Here is an 18,896-nt window from a genome sequence, read left to right on the forward strand (position 1 = left end):
GATATTATGCTTTGCTAAGAACTCCCAAAGGAAAAGTTCTGTAAAAAGAAAAAAATGGCATACTTAATGTATTAAGTCAATTAGCCTAACTAAATTTCATGGCCCTCAAGATTACAGACGTAAGACAAGTACCCACAAACTTAAAAAGCAACAAAATAGGGTAGAAAGTTTGCTCAGTGGTTAATAGCACCAGGTGCTTTTGAATTATTCCTGAGATGGATTGCCAGAACACACACCAGAAAACTCAGAATTATCTGTAACTCCACTTTCAAAAGATCCAATATACTCTCATTTACTCAAAAGGCACTTTTTCCCAATATGGTTCACATGGATAGACTTGGACAAACAGGCATAAATGTAATATAAATTTTTAAATAGCCTATATAGGAAAAAATAGAAGAATTTCTACATAAATGTGTATATGCTACATTTTGAAATTTTATTGCTTCCTCAAATACACCTCTTGTTTATTTGGAAATTGATTTGTCCATTTATACCTGTCATAATTATGATTCCCAACAGATATCATATAAATAAAGGCCCAAATGTAGCTGATAAATTTTGAAAATGGGATTAAAATCAGAAGGAAAGAAAAAAATTCTATTACTGTATTTTCCTTCCAGAATTAAAACCTACGGTAAAGTTGACAAATGGAGACACTGTTATATACTATGTAGAAAAAATAGTTAATACATAATGGATTTTTAAATCCATGTTATTTGTGATATTAATGAATTCAGTGTAATATTAGTCCCCACTAAGGAGATCATTCTAATGTTTCACATATGCATATAATGAAGACAAAACTACATTCCTAGTGCTAGTTTTTGTCAACTTTGGCTAATAATTTTATTATAAACAACAAAACACTACTTTAAGAGCAATGGGAGTAAAAAGAATGTTGGAGGGTGGTGGATCACCATGAATAATTTTAGAATCCACAGAAAGGAATCAAATCTTCTGCTTTTCAGGCCTTTTCCTCATCCATAAAACAACAAAAATAACAACAACTATTACTGTCCACCTGATAAAACAATTTTAAAATCTTATATTTTAAAGTCGTATATGGATGTGAAAGTCATCATAGAGTTGCCTGATCTAGTGATGGAACTGAGCACTTATGACATTTCAATCTGAACCTTGACCCTGTTCTCAGGTGAATAGTAGTTGAAATCATTCAAATAAAGCATTGTGGTAGTAAATTTTTGTAAAGAAAGCAAAGAGCAGAAAGTTGAACAGAATAACATTTTGAAGATATTCAGAGAAACTGCTTTATAAAGGCATAGAGTGGATTTAGTCTAAAACATCACAGACCATCAAGAATATGATGCAGGTAAATCAAGGCCCAGCAGGGGGCGCTGCCATGAAACTCAGCACTCCTGACCCGGCCCCTCTCTTCTATAAGCCCAGGCACTGAAATGATGTCATCATCAGGCGCCAACTCGTCATTTCCGGTAGGCCCGCGCTCCGCTGCCTCAGAGCCACTTGAGGCCTCTGCTTCCTGCCCAACTGGGACACTTCCAGTCTTCTAAGGGACTCTTGGACAGCCGGCCCTTGCCCTTTGAGCCTACTCTGCCCCTCTGAGAAGGTACAGGTACTGCTGAGACTGTGGTTGTGTTCAAGTGCCCGCCATGGCCGAAGCATCTTCACAAGTGCGTCAGAACTATGACCGGTGCTGTGAGGACGCCATCAACAACCATATCCGTCTGCTGCTCCAGGCTTCCTATTCGTACCTGTCAATGGCCTTCTACTTTGACCGTGATGACGTGGCCCTGGGGAATTTCAAGCGATTCTTCCTGAGCAAGTCACACAACTGCAAGGCCAGTGCGGAGATGTTTGTGTTCATGCAGAATAAGCGTGGTGGCCATGTTTTTCTGCCCAGCATCGCGAAACCAGACCGCGAAAGTTGGCACGGGGGCCTCCGAGCCATGGAATGTGCCTTCCGCATGGAGATGACCATCAACCAGAGCCTGCTCAACATGCACGAGCTGGCCAAGGGAAAGGATGATGCTCACCTCTGCGACTTCCTGGGGCAACACTGTCTGGATCAGCAGGTCCATGTCCTCAAGAAGATGGGTGGCTACCTGACCAACCTCCGTCAGATGGGAGCACCGGAACAAGGCTTGGCCGAGTACCTCTTTGACAAGCTCAGCCTGTCCTGAAGCTGGACTGAACTGGGATGTCCTCACTGCCATGGGGTCTTCCTCTGGTCATTAGACCTGGTATCAGTTCATGTTATTTTTGAAGCAAGTTCACCAGTTTTTCTGATTCTGTTCACAATAAATGTTTGTTTCAAAGGATAATGAGAGTTAAGTGACTCTTCTTGCAAAACACATTTTCAAAAATGAAGGTGGATCCACTTTCAGGTTTGTAAAATGATTGAAAGAAAGACTACTTATGTCCCTTCCCTTTTCAGCTTAGATTTCCTGGGGTCTTTTTGAACCAAATTAGCTTTCTCTTATCATTGATGGGAACAAGGAGTTCAGGGTGTTTTCCTTGTTATAGGGTGCTTGGTCTGGTTTGTATTGTAAAAAAGTAAGCATAAGGTGACCCTGAAACAGAATGAAAGGAATGTGATTCGGCAGGTATTATAAGACACTTGTGGGGTTGGGGATTTAGCTCAGTGGTAGAGCGCTTGCCTAGCAAGCCCAAGGCCCTGGGTTTGGTCCCCAGCTCCGAAAAAAAGAAAAAAAAAGACACTTGGGCTGTGTCATAAGATGCCTATCTGGCCTGTGAGTCCCTTGATTGTATGAGAAGTGGCTGGGATTGTGCGTGCGTGCGTGCGTGCGCGCGCGCACGCACACACATTTACCCAAAGAATCATAGTTAAGTAAAATGTTGTTTCTTGATAGCAAAAGGGGGTCATAGTAGAGGCTATGACACAGACCTTGTTTGAACATGTCAGTCTAGTTGACATAGAAAATAGAGGTGTGTATTGGCTTGTCTTTTCTATTGCCAAAAACATGGAGGATAGAAGGGATCATCCATGCATATTTTCTATAAAATAACTTAATGCCTATGTTGTTTGGTGGACCAGTCAAGGGCCCTAGCACATTACATTTCCTGCTTCTTCTTCCAACCCCACCCACTTGGAGACCAAAAAGGTGCCAAAAGGTTCTAGTCCCAATTTCCTGGGAGTCCGAGAGGTGCCCTCACCCCATTCAAAGTCACAAGCCTCATGCCACCAGTGTATAAGAGACTCGCAAGTCATACTCTGCTTGGCACTTCTAAGTTAGTCCCTAGACTGCTGAACTCAACATGCCCATTCCCAAATAAACCTTCCTTTTTACTGTAAATTGGGTGAATTGTTTTATTTTATTTTATTTTATTGGTTGAGAAATCCTAACTGATAGGTTATTTCTCTTCTTAAGGTGAAATGAGCGAATTTAAACCATAGTATATTAAAAGCAGGTTTATTTGGAAACCGCACTCATGTGAATTCACTGACTTCAAGGACCAAAGCCAGGGCAGTCACTGTGGGAAAAGAGGGGAGAAAGAGAGAATGGAATGTGAGCACAGAGATCAAAGATTAAGAGAGAGCCAAAATGTCTGAATTATATAGGGAGTCTCTTGGGGAAGGGCAGCCCAGCCCCTAGGCTGGAAAGTTTAGGGTTAAGGGCAGGACTGCCAGGTAGGGACTTGAGGAATACTGGAAGAACCTAGAAGCCAGGTCCTTTTTGTTTATGTAAAACATACACCTCAGTCTCTTTTCCCATGTCTGAAATCAATCATCCCAGTCTTTTGAATGTAAATGAATGGGGAATAGTGTAATCATCCATGACTGCTTCCTGCTGACATTGGGGCACAGTTTTGGATGGTTTTGGAATGTTGTCCAAGTCTGAGAAGACCTGTTTATTTCACTGCTGTCCAGGTTGTTGGACCATCTTGGGGTAGGAATCTGTAGGCTTACTTGTGGCAGTCTGTGAGACTGGGCCAGAGCACCTGTCAGTAACTCTATTGGAGCTTTCCTGGATGCAGGTTCGGAGAAAACACCTGGATGATAGGGGCAGAAGGTAAAGTTTAGGGTTAAAGGCCTTTCTTTGGGTATACATTGTAAACTCTTAGGCTCATGGTCTTGGTAGTTGGAAGAAGGCTGGGAGGGGTGAAGCGGGGACTTAGGACCAGGGAAATAGATCCCACCTTCAAGAATAGGAAGGTGGAGAGGGAACGAGCCTGTTAATTCACAGTACTTATCTTTAGTACATTTGATCTGTGAGAGGCAGATTTGAGTGGATTCCCTGAAACTTGCAAGAAACTTTAGTTTATCAAAAGAGAAATCCTTTATAACTGGGATTTACCAACCTCAAAACACTTTCCTAGACCTTTAAACACTTTCTTAGTAACTTTCATATCCTCAGACATTACCTAAACTTTTCCTAATTATGTACTATGAGGCACTGGTGGTTGATCACTGAGTTCAAACCCCTCAGAGAACTGTGAAGGATACATCTAAATGTCATTTAAAATGGCAGACTTACCCATTAATCAGACAGCCACCCCGCTAGGTTCCTGTGATGGAATGGGTATTCACTGATGTGGATGGGTTCACTGGGGACACAGGTCCTAAGGCAGGATCAGTCTTCAGCTGCTAACCAAGCAAATCTTATAAGCCTTCCTGTGGAGGAGGACTTGGGAGACCTTGCTTTGACTTAAGCAATGCTAGGTATGTCTGGTATCCCTGTTTGTCTACAGTTTTGGTCAGGTCTCAGCTGAGGACGAGGCAATGAAGCAATCTTTTTCAGTGGTTTTCATACCACGATCCAGGTGGAGTCCTTTCTTGTTGTGTCCCTATTCTTGGAGACCTTTGGAGTTTCACTGCTAGGAATTGGGAGTTTCTGTCATTTTAAGTGTCTTAAGTTTAGGATTTTAAATGTCATATTCAGCAGGTCTGTGACAGAAGTCAATACCTACTAAACTTATCTGAGTTAGACAATCTAGATCTGTTTTTAGTTATCTGCTCTCAATAGTACATCAAGCAAAAATAAAACAGGAGGCTTAATAAAGCTTTATTAATTAACTGCATTAGTCCTCAACAAGACTTTAATGTCGCCCTTTAGAAATATGGCAGTGAAGCAATAATTTGACCCTCTTTATCTTAAAGTCAAGATGGTGACCAGCCATGTGCTATTTACTCTTTGTGTATACTTTCCTTCTGTCAGCAAGGTGGGCGATTTAAAATGAGCAGGCTGGTAGTTCACCATCACCATTTGCCATCACATCTGCTGTAACTACTATAGCCACTGTTGCTGGAGCCTCAGGTGGAAAGGCAGGAGGTAGGGGAGGGTGGTGGGGAAGGGAGTTAGGAGACACCACCTGGAGTCCTGTGCTCGGTGCAGGAAAGGAGGAGTGGGAGAGTGCAGCTTCCAAAAAACTGGATGTACAGAGTTCAGGCCAATTCAAATGAAGTTTTGCGTTAGGTTCTGTGGCACCCAGCTTTTGCTGGAAATCCCAACACCATTGAAGTCATGTCTGAGCAGATCAAACCAAAGGTTGATGTGGGCAGCAGTAATCTCAGATAAGACTTTTCTACATCTAAGGGTCTAACTCTGGCTCAGCTGCACTCAGCAGAGAGAACCCTGAGTGTCCTGGACCTGGATAGGCATTAAGTGGGGATGGGTATTCACTGAGTCGGAAGAAATGATAGCTCGGGTGGAGAAGGTTAGAGGGCCAGAAGTGGTCCCAATGTGGCCTGGAAAGACCAAGGCCTTTGGGCTAGGGACTCAGTTTCTCCCTGGTTTGGCACCGTCTGATAGGTTATTTCTCCACTGCAGGTGAAATGAACCAATTTAAAACAGATTATATTTGAGGCATGTTTATTGAGCAGCTGCACTTGGGTGAATTCACTGGCCCCAGAGATGAAGGCCAGGGAAATTGCCATGGGAAAAGGGGGAGGGTAGTGGCCAAGCAAGAGAGAAAGAGAAGTAGAAGTGGAAGAGAGTGAGAGAGTGAAATGTCTGAATTACATAGGAAAGAGCCTCTGGTGGTGAGTGGCTGGAAGGTTCAGGGTAAGGGGCAGGGCATGCCAGCTAGGGAATGATGGATGCTGGGGGAACCTGGAGGCCAGGTCTATTTTGGTTATGTAAAATATATACCTCTGTCCCATATTCCAGGTCTGAAACCAAACACTAACATCTTGGTGTTTTGACTGACTCCTAAACTATCTTGGTTCTGTGTGTGTGTCTCCCTCTGTTGTGTACTTGGGCTTCCAACTCAGCCCATGGTCTAAGACCCTTACCTGTCACTGAGTCTGGGTCTTCTCCGACTTGCAACCCCTACCATGGCTGATCAGATTTTATCATTCTTGGGTTTTTCAGACACTGAATCCCCAATTTTGCCTTTAAGGCAAAGCCACTATACCAGGAAACCAGAGAGACCCACATGGGGCACCTCACCCACCTAGCCACAGACTGCTATTACTTCTCTTGAGGTTGCCCTCTTACTGGGTCCTGCTCTGCCCCCCCCCACTAAGACTTCCCTCCCACCACTCACCTCTTTACAGATGAGATGGGGTAGCCACAGGTGTTTTAGCTCAATATTTTGGGCCTTCTCACCGAGTCATGTTTGAGAGCCCTAGTAACAGCAGCACAACTCACCAGGGAAGCTTTGAAAATCACCCTGTTCCAGCTCATCACAGTATACTGTACCAATGGCCTCTCTGACCTTCTCAGTGTGTGTATATGAGTGCTTGAATGTATATGTGTCTGTGCATATTTGACTATATACAGCATCTTAATTCTTTTCCTTTCCTTCCTCTCTGGTTTACAAAGAGTTAACCAGTTTATTCAGAGGGCTGTCTGACTGATTCACTAAAGAAAGGAGCACCAGCAATAAATCTGTTCCATTATCCCCAGCTGTTTTATGATGAGGTACTAAACAGTTTCTTTGCTCAGAGGAACTCAGACAGGCAAATTAGCTACCCATTGTCAATGTCCCCTTGTAACAAAATCTTTGGAGGATCTCAAGCTCCCAACACAGGTGGCCATAATTCATTACTGGGATACCAGATCCAGCTGACTCAGTGGCCCAGGGTTTGGCTTCCAGCTCCTCCAGACACACAGGACACATCCTCTTCCTGACATCTTTCAAACCTCATTATCAGACAGAGGAAGAAAGAAAAAAACAAAACAAAAAAACAAACAAACAAAAAAACCCAAATTCCTTGGCAAAGGGGCCACGCAGACAAATGGTGGGTGGCTTTACCTAAATAACTACCTCATCCTTCCCCAAAAGCAGGCACCTTTGATCATCTCTGACATTCACCAGTGCCTACACATCTGCTCTAAACCCTATTCCAATTTCTAGAGATCCTTTTTAATCCTACTGACCTCCGAGTCCACACTTTATAGGACTACACTTCCTGCCAGATATGTGCTAAGACCAACTGACAGGGGGCTCTCCAGATAAGACCAGCCTCTGCATCAGCTCAGAGGCTACCAACCAGGCAAGGACTGGCAAGTTGATTTTACCCACATGCCTACTCATAAAAAGCTCTGCTATCTCCTAACCCTGGTTGACACCATGACAACTGTTGGATCAAGGCATTCCCCACCTCCAGGGAAACTGCAGCTGCAGTGGCTCAGGTGCTCTTTGGACACATGCTTCCTCTGTTAAGTGTACCACAGACCACTCAAACAGACTTCACCTCCAGGATTATGGAGCTTGTGTCCAAAGTTCTCAGCATCTCCTAGAAATTGCACAACCCCATACCACCCACAATCCTCAGGAAAGTTTGAAAGAGAGAAAGGACAACAGCTCACAAAGCTGTCTCTTGAGCTCAGGTTATCTTGACCCTCACTGGCCCATTGCTCTCACTGGCCTCCTGGCTATCCCTTGCTCTCTCTCCTACAGGTTTAAGCCATTTTGAACTCCTATATAGAAGGCCATTCCTCCTTAGCCATCACTTCCCAGCTCAAACTACACAACTGACTGGGTACTTACCCTACCTCTCCCTCCTATTGTTCCATTGTTCCCATGTGACAGATACCTGGCTGCCCCCACAACAGAAGAAGCTATAGCTCCCAAGTCTCCCTTGGGGACCGAGTACTCTTCAGGCAGTTATTTTCCTAGTCATTAGAGCCTCGGTGGAAAGGACTCTTCTCTGTGATCTTCGCCATACCTACAGCTGTCAAGCTTCTGGGACATGAGTGCTTGTACCATTTCTCCAGAATCAGGAGGGCTCCTACCCAAGATGAGTGGTCTGTATAACAAGTTCTCCAAAAAGTCCCAGTGAGAGGATGGGAAGATCATCAATGAGTCCCTCAATTGGTGGCAATCACTACTTTTCCAATGGCTCACCCAATAATAGGACCCCTCATTTTCATTTGCCTGGGATTTCTTTTTGCTCCCTGCCTCCTCCACCTTCTCAGAAAATGGATTCACAAGGTTCCCCACATAAGGATCAATCATATACTTTGTCACTCAAACCTCCAGCTGAACATGGACCCACTGACTCCCAACTCCACCATCAAACTTTGTCCCTTTCTAGCAGGAAGTAGCCAGATATAAACCTGTGTCCATATATCCAAAGAGAACATTTGGTTGGCCTCCCACACAAGGTCTACCAAATTCGATTTCCTTCCCTCTCTCTTCAATCCCACTCACTCCAGGAGCAAAAAGGTACCAAAAGTGCCTAGCCCCACATTCCTAACATCCAAGACAGGTATCCCTAACCCCCGTCATCCAAAGTCACAAGCCCTCTCCCCCCACACAGTCTATAAGAGGCTCCTAGGCCATAGTTTGCCTGCTACTTCTTCAGGTTTCCTCCCCTGAGACTGGTGAACTCGACCAGGAGCCTGTTCCCAAATTAACCTGTCTTTTTACTTTAATTTGGCTAAATTGCCATATGGTTTTTTTTTTTTTTTTGGCAGAGAAAAACCTCACATCCATTTTCCTAAATCCAGTATTTCTTTAGTTGAACCAACATGGTTCCCCACTCCAAAACCCTGTATTAACAACATAGATGGGCTGATTCCACAAAGGAAGATCATATTTGCTATATTGATTATGAAGGAATCAAAATTAGCTGGCTGCAGAGGTGGCTTCTTAGAATATTAGAGAGCTAGAGAAAGTTGATGGTAAACGTTCAATTCAGATTTAGAGTTTTGATAGATACTTATTAATCACGTTCAAGTCCTTGAAGTCGGTGTTACTGATAGTACCTTCTACAGTCTGCACAACTGGGACATCATTTCTCATTCATAAAAGCTGAAAGACAGAAAGAAAAACAGTAAAAATTAAGGCAACCCAAGCCCAAGGCTGAAAACCTAGAAACATGTATGTTATAATTAAGGATTCAAAGGTACTAGAATTTGTAGTTATGAACCCACAGCCAAGACAGGAGCAACAAATTACACCACCCCAGAAAATATCCAATAAATATGCATGCCTCTTGTCTACTCTGTGCATTTGATTCAGAGTATAAGCCTAATTTATGATGCAGCCCATATTCAGGGCAGGGCTTTCCTACCCTGTTTCTAAAATTCTTCCCAGGGAGAGGCATGAACATTTATCTTCCTTTCTTCCTAAGGTTCCAACATCAAATTGTTATGCCCAGTTGGCAGGAACCCCAGGAAATGGCCAGGAGTTGAGAGTTCGATGCAAGAACAATGAGAGTATTTATTATATGATTGTAAGCCTTCCCTGCTGTGCAGGTTAGGAATGTGATATTTTCTTGGACTCGAGAGTCCAAGAGCTTGAGATACATATAGGAGTATGCATAAGCTGGGATTCTTGAGACATGGCATTACATGATTGGGGAGGGGTTAAAGAGTGCTGTCCTTTAAACCTGGTAACATTTGTTCAGACATTGGGGCAGAACCAAACAACTGGAAAGGGACCTTCTTGACCTGGAAAATAGTAAGGCATTGCATTATCAGAAGTTAGTGTATTTTACAAACTGGTCACTGCTGTCTGGGACGACTTATTTACCTCTTTCCCATTGTCTATAAGTGAACTTTATCACTTCAAGGATATTGGCTCCTGCTTCCTTCAAGGGCAGGAACCATCTGCACCTAAGAAAGGCTTGTTAATCAGGGGAGGGAGTGCGAGGTTCCTGGACATAGAGGCTAGAGTTGACTGCCTTTCATCTGTTCCCAAGGCCAGCATCTACCTGGGGGTGGTGTGGAGGATGGGGAAGGGAGTGCTGTCAGGAAAGAGGGATTGCAATATTTGGGTGCCAGGCTGGGCTCCCTTTTGTCTGATCTCTGCAAAGGCCAGAGGTATCTGTGCTGGGGAAATTGGGGGAAAGGGAGTGCTAACTGCTTGGGCTCTACTCAGGGACAGGAGAGTACAGAATTTGATTTGCAGAAATGGGGGGCAGGTTTCTTGTGTTTCTTCAAAACTGAACCAGGAATATTTAGAATTCAGGAATGAGGGTTCCCCCATAGTCTTATATATTGAGACTACATATATCTATACATGTAGGCACACACCAAATAATACCCCCCCACACACAAACATACTTCTCTCCTATCTCTCACCTCAACCATCTTAAGAGCTGTTAGTTGATAGGTAACAGTTAGATAGTATGGGATGAGAATGTAACCATCAACAAGCCGAGGTAAGATGATCTTTTCTAAGGAGTTGCTGGGTAAAAGAGCCTCAGGTCATGGAAAATTCAGTTAGACTGTACTGTGCAATAGTCCCTAGCCATGAAGTATTGCTTAGTCCTATGTGGACTGGTTTTCTGTTTTTGTTGTTGTTTGTTTGTTTTTTGATTTTTGGTTTTGTTTTGTTGTTTTGGCTGCAGCTGCAGAAACTATGTCTAGGTATAAAATACATCCCACCCTGCTCTCAGTTAAATCATTAAAAAAATAAATGTAGCTTCATGGTAGATACTTATGGCTCCTCTGACCTTTAAATGCTCACAACATTCATCATACAGAAAGGTTGGAGCCTCACACTGTTGAGATTGAGTCTGTCTGCTTCTCTGCCTCATTTGTTTTGTCTAAGGAACACAGGTAAATGAGATAGCAGTTGTTCATCTCAGAGGTTAGTCCTTCACAAGTACTCTAAGGCTTCCTCCAACTCTTATATTCATTCCATCATAGCCCCCTCTTTCAAAGATCACTGATCTTTAAAGTTGTATGACTATATTTCCCCAGCTCCTGTGAGGGGCCCTATTCATGCCTTTATATTCGTTCATTCCTGCCTCTCCACAGCATGACACTTGGTGAACTTCAGAGTCAGTTTGACTACAAAAATACAAAAGGGAGAAAAGAGCAAGCCAACAAATACTTCCTGGATCCTGACTTTAGTAATAAACTTGTTGGTGTCAGGAATTGCCTTCACCTCCAGCAGCAACACCATTTGGTTACGTTGCCATGGCAATGGACATAACTTTCCAGTATACCTTTTGGCTCAATTCCCAACTCCACCTGGGAGCAGTTATGTCATATTCCAAATAAAAGCCAGACATCTTCTGCCCTCTCTCTCTTTTCTCTTCTTTCTCTCATCCCTTCCCTTTGTCTCATTCTCCCATTAAATCTCTCCACAAGCAAACGTGTTGGCTTGGTGTGCTTTATCCAGGCACCGGCCAATATTTAAACAACAACATTGGTGGCTCGCACGCGGATTTGATTTCCTCCCACCCCCCCCCCCCGGGGTGGATAGCTACCGCTCCTCCCATGCTCGTCCCTCAACCTCCCATTAGATTCACCACTGTATCCACTGCCACAGTGCACACTGCTCAAATTGGATCGTTGGGTCTTCTAGGCCTCCACTGCCACCTTCTGGCTGCTGTGAGACTCAAGATAGAGTTACTGCTTCAGCTGGCTTGCAAGCAGATTTCTCCGTGACCTGCTACCCTCCATGGCACATTTTGCTAGTTTTTGCTGCCTAGACAGGCCTAACCACATGGTTCTCCACTCCTGCTACACGATTTGGGGCACAATTTTTGCACAAACACCAACATATTGTTAGTTTTTTTCTGGTTGGCAGGGAGCACCCCGCTTTCCCAGACAAAACATGACCAGTTTTTTTTTTTTTTTTTGTTGTTGTTGTTTTTTGTTTTGTTTTTTCTTTCTGGGATTCCAGGAATCTCCTTAGCTAACATACTCCTGTTGGACCTCGATCATTGGGCGGAGCTTCCCTTGAAAGTGGTCCCTCGCTCCCCCTCACTCTCTCTGGGTTCTTGCAGCTGACATGAAATCCAAGGCCTGGGTGGGAACACTTTCTGGCAGGTCCAAGTCCGTCGTAGCCTCCAGGAGTCTGAGTGACGATTCAGATACCTGGCCTTGGTAGAATACTTTCGATGCCATTAATTTTCCCTGAGGCACTGGTGAAAATTAATTGGTGACTTCCCCCAATGGGAAATTGAAGGTCTTAGACCATACTCCCACATACACCATTTAGGATGTCTTTTGGAGAATTTCAAAACTTTAAAATTAATGCCTCACCTGAGTACATCAAAATTGATACACCTATGCAATAATTTCTGGGCCCAGTATTCATTAGATAATAGTTCAAAATGACTGCATAACTGCATTCTGAATTCCTCAATTTTACCGGAGCTTCACAATTACTGCCAGCAGTCTGGTAAATGGAAAGAGATTCTTTATGTCCAAGCATTTATATATCTTCACTCTAAACCCTCTCTGTGTTCCTCTTGTACCCCCACCCAATTCCTCTTAGCTATGAAACAGGCACCAAATGACAGTACAACTCTTGACCCAGCTAACGAACTGCCTCTTTGCCACAGGCCTGCTTCCACACTAGCAAAAACCCAAGCCACCACCTCAGTTTCTCCTTCTCACCAGGTTACCCCAGAGCCTCCTTAATCAACCTCTCCAGAACCCTTCCAACATGTGCCAGCTGCAGGACACTCCAATCTCCCTACACTGGCACCCATTTTCACCCCTCCTCTTACCCACTCCAAGACCATAGCCAGACCCCCAAACCCCTCATTGCCAGCACCAGTCCTTCCATTGAGAGAAGTGGCTGGCTGTAGAGGGGTTGGTCAGGGTACATGTCCCATTGCGCTGAATGAACTTTCTCAAATAGAAAATAGACTGGGTTCCTATACCTCTAACTCATCCACCTTTATTAAAGAGTTCCAGTACATTACTCAATCTTATAGCTTGACCTTTCATGATGTACATATAATCCTTACTAATAATTTACTTCCGGAGGAATGCTGGTGAGTTTGGGAGCAGGTGAAAGTACATACAGACGAGATACATCAGACAGATGGAACATACCCTATTGGATCTGAGGCAGTGCCTGACCAAGATCCCCTGTGAAATTATAATTCCACAGGTGGTATTTTAGCCAGAGGTAGATTCATAATCTGTCTCTTGGCCAGTCTCCGCAGGGCAGCTTTAAAACCAGTAAATTTTGAAAAAACTACAAAAGGATATCCAGGACAAACAAGAAAACCCATCCCAATTTTTAGAACACCTTACAAAGGCTTTATTACAATACACTAATCTAGACCCTGAAAATCCAGAAGGTAAACAAGTTCTGATGATCTATTTTGCTGGGGACAGCATACAATGACAGGGACTGCCAGTAGAAGGCCAGGATAGAGACATCTCTGAAGCCTGCAGCAGCTCCTTGTAAAGACAGGTGGTGTCTGGGACCCTGAGAAGCAGGAGGCACATCTCTCCAGGGGACTCGTCATTTGAAATAAGAGGCTGCCTGCAGTAGGCCAGGATGGAGACATCTCCAGTAGCCTGCAGCAGCTCTTTGTAAAAAAAGAAAGAAAGAAAGAAAGAAAGAAAGAAAGAAAGAAAGAAAGAAAGAAAGAAAGAGAGAGAGAGAGAGAGAGAGAGAAAGAAAAAGGTTGTTTCCTTTTCCTTTGTTCCCATTTCTCCTAACCTTAGCTCTGGACAGCAGCTGTATAGATTTCATTTGTGTGTGACTGCCTTTCAGTTGGCCTTGGTTTGCATAATTATTCTTTTATATCCAACTTTCCTACTTCTTCCTCCTTCTGCTCTGGTGAATTCTGTGAAACTAGATGTCCTTGATGTAATGATTCTTAAACAATTAGAAATTGTGGCATAGGCACACAGCACAGGACATCCCTTATGGCCCAGGTGCATGTTGTGTGTTCTCATCTTAGAAACAATGTAATAACTGCACAATAGTAGTTCCAGATTAATACTTGACTTGCAAAGAAATGTTAAATAAATTATTAGAAAATGAATTAGAGCCAACATTGGGCCCTCTAGAAAGGAAAAAGTTATTGAAGTTAGGAAATAAGTTTTACATAACATTTGAGAGTGGTTCTTTGATGAAGGAGTACAGATTATATAAAATTATATACTAGTAAATCTAAGTCAAAGTATTGGGACTCTTACAAGAGTCATTGTGTGCAAGGAACAGAAAGCTAGCAGAACTACTGAGTTAAGGGTTAACTTGATTCTTTCTGGTCACTGCCTGGCAGCTTTGCCCATGTCATTCATCATTAGAGCTTCACAGGAAAATGCAAGTAGCTGACCTTGTAGCTTTGAGCTCTGAAGTATAATTAGTCAAAAGTTAAAGTTTAAATAATGATAAGTTTACAATTATTATTATTTTGGCCACAGGCCTGGGAATAGTGGAAGCTTGAAACTTTGGGGGACAATTGTAATTCTTAATTCTTTGTGGGGTGTGGTTATTCTTTTGAATTTGATTTGACAATGATTATACAATGTCTTTTTTTCTATCTGCTTTTGGATTATCAATAAAAGACTGGGGCAAGAGAAAGGCTAGAGAGTGAATGAGAGAGTGCATGAGGGAGTGAATGTGAGAACTAGTCTGAAAACAAATGTGAGAGTGAGTGAGAGAACATGAGAAGAGCATGTGAATGAAGTAAGTGAAGAGAGAATGTAAGGTGTGTGGAGAAGTGTGTGTGTGTGAGTGAAAGGAGAGTGCATGTGGTGTGTGTGAGATATGTGTGAGGTATGTATGAAGTGTGTGTGAGAATGAAAGGGTAATGAATAGAGGTGTGGATGAGTGCAATGGAAAAAAGCAGCATGTACAAGAGAATGCAGAGTGTGTGTAGCCTCAAGCTGAGAGAGAGAGAGAGAGACAGACAGACAGACAGACAGACAGACTTTAAGCCTTGAAATTGCCTGTCAGTTTGTACCCAAAGAGTAATCTGTGTTTATTTATTATGTGCCTTCCAGATATCCCTGCTTTCAATTGAGAAAATCAATCTTGTGTCGATGCTGGACCCTGGCAATATTTCTTTCCCCAGAACTACCCCAACATAAGGGACAAACTTAAAAAGCTAGAGAGGTGGCCCCTAACTCCACAGGCAGAAGTTTTGGCGCTTGCCTTCAAGGTTTTCCATGGAAGAGGTGAAAAGGCTTGCAGACAAAAATACCTGATGCTAGCAAAGACTGTCCGACCAGCTCCAGCTTTTGTCCCGGACTCCTTTTGTTCCTTAGGCCTCTAAGGCTAAGGAAACACCAGACCCCTGCTACAAATGTGGCCAAAAGGGTCATTGGATGAGGGCTTGCCCTAATCCTCGCAAACCAATGGGGCAATGTCCTAGGTGCCATCAAGAGGGACGTTGGGCTGCCGATTGCCCTCATGTTGCACAGGACAGGGGGATATCACATCCAGGTAACCCTCCAGCTGATCTCCTAGGCTTGGCTATGGGCGAATGAAGGGGCCTGAGTTCCCTAGACCTGACTATGGCCATTACCAGCAGGGAGCCCCGGGTAACTATCATGGTATGTGGGCAGCCCATCTCTATCCTTTCAGACACTGGAGCAACTTACTTGGTCCTAATGGAGTTTTGGGGACACACATCTCTCTTCTATTTCCCTATTGTCAGGGTAGGGGGACAACCTTACCTTCCTCACCAGACCCCACCGCTTGGCTGCATTTTTAGGGGTGTACCTTTCACCCATTCCTTTTTGGTAGAGTCAACATGCCTGGTCCCCTTATTGGGAAGGGATCTTCTAGCTAAGTTGGGAGCCTCTATTTCCTTTGCTTCACCCATTCGCCTGAACCCAAGCTCACCAGCAGCCCCTCTGCTCCTTCTCCTAACTAGCCAACCTAGTAACACAGACATGTTGTTTCCTTTGCCAGCTTCTCAGGTAGACCCCCGAGTCTGGGACATCCAGAATCCCTCTGCTGCTAAGCACCATTCTCCTGTTGCCATCCAATTACTGACCCTACAAGGTACATAACCCACATGCCCATTGTCAAACGTGCCAAGTACCTCCTGGTCTTGGTAGACATCTTCTCTGGGTAGGTAGAGGTATTTCCCACAACTAACAAAAGGGCTCAGACAGTCTCTGATCTCCTCCTCCGAGAGATCATCCCCTGATTTGGTGTCCCAGCCTCCCTCCAATTAGACAATGGTCCTGAGTTTACCTTCCAAATTTATCAAATTCTGTCTAAAGCCCTCGACGTCCCCTGGCATTTCATATTCCCTAACACTCTCAATCATCAGGAAAGGTAGAAAGAACTAGCCACTCTTTAAAAACTACTCTTGTAAAGCTGTCACAGGAACTTCATCTAGATTGGGTAAAACTCTTACCTCTGGCTCCCTTCAGACTACAAGCTCTCCCTAAACGACCTCTCCAAGTCTCAGCTTCTTGAACTCATGTATGGACGCCCAGTCCAAACTCCTGACCTTTCACCTAAATGCTCTCCCCTCCCAGACCATCTATTCTCCCCGTTGCTTTGCCATCTTCATTCGCTCCTATGGAACTTTGCTGACCACCATCTATCTCGGCCACACACTGTCCCTTGTCTGCTGCCAATCAACACTGGAAACCAAATTCTGCTATCCACTCCCCCAGACCATCAGCCCTCACCCCTCTCCCGTAAATGACAGGGCCCTTTTAAGGTGATTCTCGTGACAGCTACAGCTGCCAAATTGGAGGGACTCCTTCATTAGGTCCCATCAAAACTTATGTTCCTAGTGAATCCATGTCACTAAGAATGCAAAAGGGAAGGCAGTACTTTAAGAGACCAAAGAATTTTGGTATGTACCCTCAGACCCTCGCTAGCCGACATCATCGATCCACGTGGCATTAGTGGGGTACATTCATCTCAGTGGCTGCTGGTTACAGTGCACCAAGCCATGCCACCTCTAGCCATTGTCTGGTCCCTCTGCCCCCATTGCTAGCTGCCTCTCCCTGCTGTCTCTCTGCCATCTGGGAACTCTCTGGTCCCAACAACTTGGTAAAATCAGGAGTCTAGAGATCCAAGCGGAGGGTGCTCTTTCACAGCTCCCTGTCAGGGACTCTGCCCACACTCCCAGCAACCAACCCTTAGTCCCAGCAGTTGTTACCCTCTTGCAGCTCTCTGCCACTGCTCTGTCTACATTACCAGCATCCGCCCCCTAGTGGTTAAAGTATCAATTGCCAATAACCTAATAAATTCAAAACTCCAGATGCTTGTACATTTAACAATCAGATTTATATCTTAATTCTCATTCTACAAAGTGTCCACAGAATGAACTCGCAACCGATTGATAATGATATAAACTGCCCACCTAGATAAAATAAATTGACCTATAAAAATCCATCCCTTAAGAAATATTCATATCTACCCGTGGCCATTTAAGGTTGCACAGATCTGGGTTATCCTTTTCTGCCTGCATCTTGGTTCTTCTTTCCTTTCCTCTTCTCTTCCACCTAATAAAAACTTTGTCCCCATCTTACTTTTTACTGTCTAATTACAGACCTCATATTAACTTGTGCCAGCCCTCACCTGCATATAGATACACAACCTTGTAAGGTAGTATGTAATAATGGAAATATGTGGCCACCTTTATAATTTATCCTCAGAAAGATAGAGATCTATACAACTAGAAGTAAGAGCTATAGAAGAGAAATGGGAGGGGGAGAGGCATATTAGTAATCATGAATCAGATATTATAATGAGTTTGTACTTGACTTGCTTCTCTGTGTGGCATTTTTTTTCCTTTTCTTTTTTTCAGAGCTGGGGACCGAACCCAGGGACTTGTGCTTGCTAGGCAAGTGCTCTACCACTGAGCTAAATCCCCAACCCCTCTGTGTGGCATTTGATATGTTACTAAATCTCATTTAAGTGGCAATGTAAAATGTAAATATGGGCACTGAAGCTCCCGGAAGGGGCGGCACAGGTCTTCCTGGTTGCTGCCGCTGCAGAGAGCCCCTGGGCAGCACCCCACGAGCGAACTTGAGCCTCGGGATCACAGGTAAGACCAAATTTTCTGCTGCAAGAAAGCTGCCTGGTGAGCTTGGGACACACGGAAACAGAATTTCTCTAGAACCAGGCACGTTCTGTGTTTACCGGAAGTCCCACACCCGCGGATCCCGGCCCGCAGCAGCTCTCTGCTCCCAGACCCGGTGAGAGAGAGACCCAACCGCCTGGTCAGGTGGGCACTCCTGAGGCTGCAGAGCGGAAGAGACCACCAACACTGCTCACCCCTGCCCACATCCCTGGCCCAAGAGGAAACTGTATAAGGCCTCTGGGCTCCCGTGGGGGAGGGCCCAGGAGCGGCAGGACCCCAGCCAGAGACACCGCCGGACCCTGAAGGAAACAGACCGGATAAACAGTTCTCTGCACCCAAATCCCGTGGGAGGGAGAGCTAAACCTTCAGAGAGGCAGACAGGCCTGGGAAACCAGAAGAGACTGCTCCCTGCACACACATCTCGGACGCCAGAGGAAAAAGCCAAAGACCATCTGGAACCCTGGTGCACTGAAGCTCCCGGAAGGGGCGGCACAGGTCTTCCTGGTTGCTGCCGCTGCAGAGAGCCCCTGGACAGCACCCCACGAGCAAACCTGAGCCTCGGGACCACAGGTAAGACCAAATTTTCTGCTGCAAGAAAGCTGCCTGGTGAACTCAAGACACAGGCCCACAGGAACAGTTGAAGACCTGTAGAGAGGAAAAACTACACGCCCGAAAGCAGAACACTCTGTCCCCATAACTGACTGAAAGAGAGGAAAACAGGTCTACAGCACTCCTG

The 18,896-nt window shown here is 44.5% G+C and overlaps 1 protein-coding gene across 1 annotated transcript; it reads left to right on the forward strand.

The window, feature by feature from the left end:
* The first annotated feature begins 1,283 nt into the window (after positions 1 to 1,283).
* Fthl17fl (ferritin, heavy polypeptide-like 17, member F like) lies at positions 1,284 to 2,338 on the forward strand. Its single transcript, XM_087601213.1, has one exon. It carries the CDS (start codon positions 1,632 to 1,634, stop codon positions 2,160 to 2,162), a length of 531 nt encoding a protein of 176 aa, XP_087457339.1. The 5' UTR covers positions 1,284 to 1,631; the 3' UTR covers positions 2,163 to 2,338.
* The last annotated feature ends 16,558 nt before the right edge of the window (positions 2,339 to 18,896 follow it).

This window comes from Rattus norvegicus, chromosome X, assembly GCF_021556685.1.
Source record: "Rattus norvegicus strain SHRSP/BbbUtx chromosome X, alternate assembly SHRSP_T2T, whole genome shotgun sequence".
NCBI lineage: Eukaryota > Metazoa > Chordata > Mammalia > Rodentia > Muridae > Rattus > Rattus norvegicus.

Bases quoted from the DNA above. Each gene is read 5' to 3' on its own strand.
- Fthl17fl (XM_087601213.1), top strand. From the start codon at position 1,632: ATGGCCGAAGCATCTTCACAAGTGCGTCAGAACTATGACCGGTGCTGT.